At 34.3% G+C, this 7,917-nt stretch overlaps 1 protein-coding gene across 1 annotated transcript; it reads right to left on the reverse strand.

Moving 5' to 3' along the window:
- Positions 1 to 5,533: 5,533 nt before the first annotated feature.
- On the reverse strand, positions 5,534 to 5,884 carry LOC131939977 (ficolin-1-like). Its single transcript, XM_059298503.1, has one exon. The coding sequence runs from the start codon at positions 5,882 to 5,884 to the stop codon at positions 5,534 to 5,536; it is 351 nt and encodes a 116-aa protein (XP_059154486.1).
- Positions 5,885 to 7,917: the final 2,033 nt, after the last annotated feature.

The following is a 7,917-nucleotide window of genomic DNA, read 5'->3' on the forward strand; positions in this document are numbered from 1 at the left end:
TTTGGTTTTTACTATGTTTATTGTACAGAAGGGATGCAATCCATGCAAATATAGCTTTGCTTTCGACTATTCTTCCATACGTTATACTCTTTCACCACTTTTGTTGGCACAAATGTTCCGAACCAGCCTCCATTTTTAAAACAACGAGCTTTAAATTCAATGTATCAATATGTATTCATGTACTTATTTCGCTCTTTCTTTTACTATACTCTATACATCAATGTAACTACCTTGTGAATATCCACCCAAACGGCGTGGAATGTTGCTGTATTTGTTTTAAATTGGAAATATATATATATATATATATGTTACTAAAGACAAGCATTCACACACATGTTATTGTTATTTGTTTTATTGGAAAATTAAAGTATTTTAAAAAAAAAATTTTTTAGAGCAAATGCCTGTTCATGTATTCATCTTGTGTTTGTTAACAAAACACACCCATTTCCGTCATTGTGCTTCAACATCTTCAAGTTTACTATGTTTTCGTCTTGTTGATATTATTTATTCCATACATTTTTTTTCTACCATATTTAATTTGTAAGATTCTAGAAAACAAAACCAGCCTAGTGAATGCAATCAGTTATCTACATGGGTGTCTACTTCATGTCCCAGCCTCCTACAGCTTGGGCTTTCATGCCCTGATGGTCACAAAAAGTCCCACAATCCCTAGCATGAATTACCCAGCATGCTCCAGACTCAACTTCCGGCAGACGTGAGTGTGGGGCTGTAGCGGCTTCCATTTAACCTTGTGAACCACAAGTATATTCTAGGGTCATTTCCGGTAGCATTCAATTTTCCTGAGAACAAAGGGATTGGGCCTCGTTCTTTGTTGTTGAATGATCGATTGGGTTTTATTCTCTTGAGTCGTATCTTTGAGAGAGAAAAAATCGTTTAAAAAAGTTTTGGTTAAATAAAAAAATAATAAAAGAAGTGAATTTTTTAGTCGTGTGGGTCGTCCATAAATGACGTCACACTCGTAGGGGGGAGGGGAGGGGTGGGGGGGTGGGTTCGTTATTTTGTGATGGTGTGTGATGAGAGGAGGGGGGGTTAGATGGTGTAACGTCACACTTTTGCTTTATAAAAAAGCAATGTTAGAAACGAGTTTTAGCCGTTATTTCGCGTAATAGAAAACGGTTTAAATAAATTGTAATAAGAATTTATCAAAATACTCTGTTGACAGAGTTCTGACAAGATTTTGGAAAAAAAATATCGATGTTTTAAGAAAACTTTAATAGCAATTTTAAGGGGGGGGGGGGGAGTGTAGGCTGAGGTGTGACGTCATTTTATGGTGGGTCTGGCGTTTTGTGACAACGTGTGACGGAGGGGTGGGGGAGGTAAAAAACGTCAGATAAAGCGTGACGTCATTTATGGATGACCCCCCCCCCCCCCCCCCCATCCCATGCTGGACTGTTGGGTTATGTTCCTAATATATCGCCTGTGTGCAGAAACGTTGCAGATTTTTAGTACTACAAAATTGCGTAGATGTGCAGTTAGTATTTTAATGTGGAGTTAGTGTTCAAAAGTAGAGTCAGTGTTTAAATGTGAAGTCAAGTGTTAAATGTTCAGTGTTTAAATGTGGAGTCAGGGTTTAAATGTGGAGTCAGGGTTTAATGTGGAGTCAGGGTTTAAATGTTGTTAGTATTATTTTGATTCATGACCTCTAAATTACATGAAAGATTAATGCCACATCCATCAAAGGGTACCTCTGATGGGTACCTAACTCACGTTAGGGAGAGTGAAGGCGACTGGGCATAGTGCTTACCACACAATCCCTTCATATGCCGAGGTCACAGAAAGTGAACTCTACTTCACTTGCCCCATAGACCGTCAGGTTTGAAAGGGAAACTTTTACTTTTACCATCAAAGGGAAGCAACCGAATAAAAACATATGATTCAATAACATTTAGCCGGTTAAGGCCCTTTACTTTTTTATTTCTCATGTGAATCTTAAACAAAAAGTGTTTAGAGTAGAATTCGTATAGTATTTTATAGAAAGTTCACTATTTTGTGTTTTAAAATTCAAATTCTGTTTTAATAAATAAGTTTGATCATTATCTGTACTTTAATCAACCCTATCAACTTTTAATCAACCCTATCAATAGCTTCTCGGGAAACGGCGGGATGGGGCGGGAGACAGTGGGATTCGCTAACTTTTACGTCCCGAGTTCGGGAGCAGGGCAGATGAGGCTCATTAGCTGGGGACAGCAACTTTTTTGGGGAAAGAAAACTAGTTTGTTCTTGTGTTGACAAATCTAAAATGAGAATTAGGCTCAACTCGAACTCATCTGGTTAGACTAGTTTTTACCGCCCCCCCCCCCCCCCGGAACGAAATGCAATTTATATGTAAAATATATACTTTTACTAGTGTCCGTCCACCCTCCCCCAGAAACTTTATTGCCCCCCCCCCCCCCCGAGAGTCACAAAGAAAAAAGCCTGGAAGAAACACTGCGTATACGTTGACGAGTATTACTAACTATATTCGTTAACAGTGTTTCTTCCAGACTTTTTTCTCCGGGGAGAGGGGGGGGGGCATTTAAAATTTCCGGGGTAAAGTAAATATGCAACTAATTATGAATATACACACAATGAAATGCACTTTATTTTGGTAAATATGTAATATATTCTAGTTCGTTCACACACATGTAAGCATATTTTAACACGCATTAATAAGCCTTTGGTTTTGATAATTTATTCATACGTTTTTCTTGCTCTTTAGTACATGAAAACTTGTTTTTAAGTCGTTTTATGAAGTTTTTAGGGTCAGGTTTTAATGACTGATTTACTAAACGCTTTATTGATTAAAAAAAACTCTTATATGTAGTCAGATAAGTTGAATATAATATATTTTACGTCATATTAACAAAGTTATATAGTATTTCTTTTTCTATGCATTACAAGTTATATGATTTTCAATATTCTTCGAGAATCAATCTAGACGTTTTTAATAAACATATGCTTTTTCTGGTTTCCGGAAAAATTTCTTTTACTTTTATATACTTTGCTCCAATCATTTATATTATAGCCATGTCGAAAAGAAAATGTTAAAAAAAAACGTATGTTCGTTGACAGAATATTTTAAGACAAATTCGAGAGCTTTACATCGTGCTACGCTAAAATTAAAGCGGGATTGATCTTCCCTAAACTTTCTCCAATATACTTATGTAACACTACCGGGACGGCAAATCGGCATATAGATATAATTTTAATCAATTTTAAATTACTTTTTTTCCCCCTTTTATCCGCATGTTGTTATTGTGTTTGTAATTTTTTTGTGAATTAAAAAAAAAACTGGGGAAATTAAAAGTTCAAATTCTAGACGCAGTCATATCCCCTTTAATATCACACCTACTTGAAAACAGTTTAGTATAGGTCTAAATAATAAAGGATTTTTCTTTAATCCAAATGTTTTCTACGTTTAATCGTGCGTGTAGTAAAAAAAATGAAAATTAAAAGTTCAATTTTCTTTAGTGGAATCTTGAAGATATCATTTGATAATAATTAAAACTTACTTGGTCTCTTTTGTTGAGGATAGATATCTTAGTTCCTAGCAATTTATTTACTAAAACCTTGATACCATTAGCTTTTAAGTGTCTGAATAGTCCAGCTCTAATGCTTTCATTATCAAATTCCTCATTGATTTTGTGTGATTCATATTGCACTTTTTTCCAGCTTTTTCATACTTTTGTTTTAAATCTCAGCAAAGTTTTGAGCTTAATTTTTATACTTAATTTACAGCCTGCAAATGTCTTTGATGGCAGCAATACTCTGGGAACACACACATACACACGTCTTCAGAATGCAAGCTAATCTCTCATTTTAACACACGAGCATTACCGTTTTAATCTCATTATATACCATATAACTTATTAAATGGAACTCTGAAAAGTAGTAAAGCACGATGCTAAAATCAACTGGTAGCTGGGACAAGAGATAAAAAAAATAAAGCTAATACTCGAGCTAATACCAAAAATAACATTAAGGTAAAATCTTGTCAGCAGTGGTCTGGTGTCGGAAGGTCTGACCTGTATTGAAAACATTCACGTTAGAGAAACTGACAAGCTTACAGGATTTACAGACCACATCAGCAGTTGTATCTTACATGACAAAATGCTGATAGAAATGGAAACATTACGTTAATAAAGTTATTTATTTATCCTAGGATCACAAATTAATATCAGTACAATTATATAGAGTTAACATGTGTCTGTAATCTCTACATAAGTAGGAAAAACGTGGTCAATGTGTACGTTCCATAACGTGAGTAAAGTACCCTCGTAGCTGTGTGGACTCATTTACGCACTACAATTAGCCTTGTTCCTTATTGCTTTATCACATTAACAAAAAACGACAGCTATTATATGTTTGATAATTCCGAAGATTTTTTTGTGTTTAAAAAAATAAACGAAAAAAAAAAAAAATTAAATAACACATTAACCATAAATTGTATAAACGGATGTATTTGTAAATATATAAACCAAACAATTCCTTAAACTACACAAAGGGAGGCTTGATATAATAAATAAGTGGACGTTATAATAAAGATGTATATAAATGCATATAATTGCTTTCCATTAATTGTGTCCATGTAAACATACTAAACAAATACAATTATAAAAATAGGTAATTGGAAATTTCTCTAGCCTATGGTATGGAACACAAACGACACTAAATTGTTCACGGGAGATAACAATTAAAATTACTCACTTAATTTGTGAGAACATGGTTATATACCTTGAAAACGATAATAAAAGAATATTCCAATCAGTAATACAAACATATTCAGAATTCAATTTTTATTTTGTACTAATATGTACTTATATGTGATACTAGAAATTTCTTAATAAACAAACATGCTAGATATGAGATACACTAGATAAAACATTAACTACTTAAACAAAGGATTTACTTAAATAATTTATAATTATTATACTATATGAGCGCCTAAAGTTCACATTTATAATAGAAAGCTCTACAGATCCCAAATTAACAGTTACTATCTACTTTATGTGATTTTGGATGGCATATATATCTTTCGAAAAACTATGCAAAAAATATTATTGAGAAAATCGCACAAACATTACACACGTTATTAGAGTTGAACTTTACACGATCCGAGTGAATGTCTAATTAAAGATATAGTGTTAGATGACTACTAGTCTATGAATATGCAAGAAATAAATGACACCATCATATTCGGTTTTTTTTCTGTTTTAATGGCTAACACACACAGTCAATCTATGAGGAATTTCAATTCTAGATGAGTGTATGCATGGCCTTATTACATCATAATAGCAAAACAAACTCTGTTGTAGTTTTTAAAACCATTTTTTTAAAAAATAAAATGTTTGGTTTACTGTTCGTTAATTTTAAACTCCTTATGTATACTCACCATCAAGAAAATATTGCCATTGTTAAATGTTTACATCTATTTATTTTAATATATGAAATGTTGTTTATGTTCCTGAAGATTAAAAAAAAAATTTGATTACTGTATATTCATTATTTTACCATAGCATTGTTTTCGGGTTGTTTACATTTGACGAAGTTTCATCAAAACAAAGTCTAGAGAGTCAGAATAGTCTGTAATGCTATACCAATGAATTCCTTTCTTATAAACACGACTCGCCCATTCACCGTTGACGTTAACATTGTGACATTCATTATACCACCAACCACCTCTCCTGTCTACTGCACAGTTGCCACCTGACCACCTATCGTTATCAGAGTCAATGGTTGTAAACTCCTGGCCGTTGTGAGAACTAAACTGGTCTTCAACATTCCCACCACTGAATGACGTGTAGCTCATCTTATACTTTGCTGCTTCATTTTCTACCTTAAAACCTCTGTACACAGCGTAGTAGTCTTTACCTTTATACTTCATGTCAATTCTGAGTTCATTATAACCCTGTATTAGACAAAAAATTAGAAATATTTACACACTGCAATGTGTTTGAATTATTTTAAGTATTAATCTGATAATAGTATTTGATAATTAAACATATTGATTAAAAAAAACGTAACGTAATCTATAAACAATTTGCACAATTTCAGAAAAGAAAATATTGAATAAACTTATTTTGATAGTTCCTGTATCTACCGCATCATTAAAACAAAAGACGTCTGTTGAGAAAGGAAATATTACATTATCTATTGCCTGCTTACATTACAACTTAAAAATATATTCCCTTACAAGAAATACTATTTATATTCAATGTACGCATGGCTTTTCTAGAACTCCATCCTTTTTATTAATCACCTCACATTGCCTGCCGTTGTAACACGCTAGCAGTTAGTAAACCCACCTTCCCTTACAATATATATTACTTATGTACTTTTCCTTCTTTTGATAAGATTAATAGCCCTAATTCTAAATCTTACAACGTATCTTATTTGTATCTCTATATGTATGTTGTGTAATGGGGTTAATATAATAAAGGTGAGGACAGGCGGGATGGTGTGGAATAGAACTGTTGATAAAACCGGTAGAGGAAGAAATGACCGGTGGAAAATATCCTGCTGACTGCATTACACTATTCTTCAAGGTTCGTTACATAACCACGATCTTTATTATATAAGACGTGTTACCCTTCCTAAAAATATCTAACTAATCTGTATATCGTTTATGTAATAAACACTTCTGAAATAAACGCATCAAGACACTTAGCTTTTTCCCAATAAAAATAAAAACACGCTATGTTAATTTATTCATCTATTAACATACTGCATGTGCAGTAAATGCACCTTCGTCATATAAAGTGAAGATGTATAGTATTTGTTTCGTTAGTTAGCTATTGTTTTGTAAAATTTAAAAACTCAACGAAATAAATTACTATGTATTCGCCATTAAAATAGCACGTTACTTAATCTAGGTCCATTTAAATGTATTTTAAATAGTCAATGCCATGACTGATGATTTAAATGTGCATTTCAGTGACATGTGTACACCAGACGCACAGTCCAATCGATATGAAGATTAAATAAAATTATTAACATAAATGTATTAGTAACTGTAAACAATTGTATGCTATATTAATAGCAGAAAATTCAAGACTTTGCATTCACTACGCATCTCCACATTTGCAACTTATAGTATCCATCCATCTATTTATCCCTTATTTAACAGCCCATTAACAGTTTTAGCCAGATTCAATACAATCTTCCGCTCATATTTGTCAAATGTCTTCATCGTTCAATTCTTAAATTTTATTTATTGTATCTCCACCTCAGTAATGCATCTAGGTCAAGTTGTAGCCTACATTATGGTAGCAAAGAAGAGCGTATTTTTTCCTCGATAAGTATACAACTTCTAGGGTGGCTTCATACTAAATTCGTTTACAATCTCGAATGTATAAGGTTCACGGTTCGGTAATTTATATTTAACTCTCAGCTTCCGAGTGTCTTGATCACAACACCTTAGATACGCATCACCGCCTCTGGTGTCTCACCGATCCCTCCCCTTTCTGATGGTTTTGTCCCCATGACCCCACCCCCACAACCCTCGTGCCCCCATGACCCCACCCCCACAACCCTCGTGCCCCCACGTCCCCACCCCTACAACCCTCGTGCCCCCATGACCCCCACCCCTACAACCCTCGTGCCCCCATGACCCCCACCCCTACAACCCTCGTGCCCCCATGACCCCACCCCTACAACCCTCGTGCCCCCATGACCCCACCCCTACAACCCTCGTGCCCCATCTCTTGTCGTACTATTTATTCTGTAGGAATATGGTTTTTATTGCTCCTTTTTTGTATCGGTTTTATTTACATAACATTCAAACAAACATTGTAATGATATGTTTTAACACTAATTTAATATTATTTTATATCTACTGTCCTTTTGTCCTCAGTTTACATGACCCCATGACCCTATCCGTCTATCCCCCCCCCCCCCCTAGACCCCCACCACTTTTCA

Source organism: Physella acuta, unplaced genomic scaffold (genome assembly GCF_028476545.2).
Source record: "Physella acuta isolate Inbredline_101_S28 unplaced genomic scaffold, ASM2847654v3 ptg000306l, whole genome shotgun sequence".
Lineage (NCBI taxonomy): Eukaryota > Metazoa > Mollusca > Gastropoda > Physidae > Physella > Physella acuta.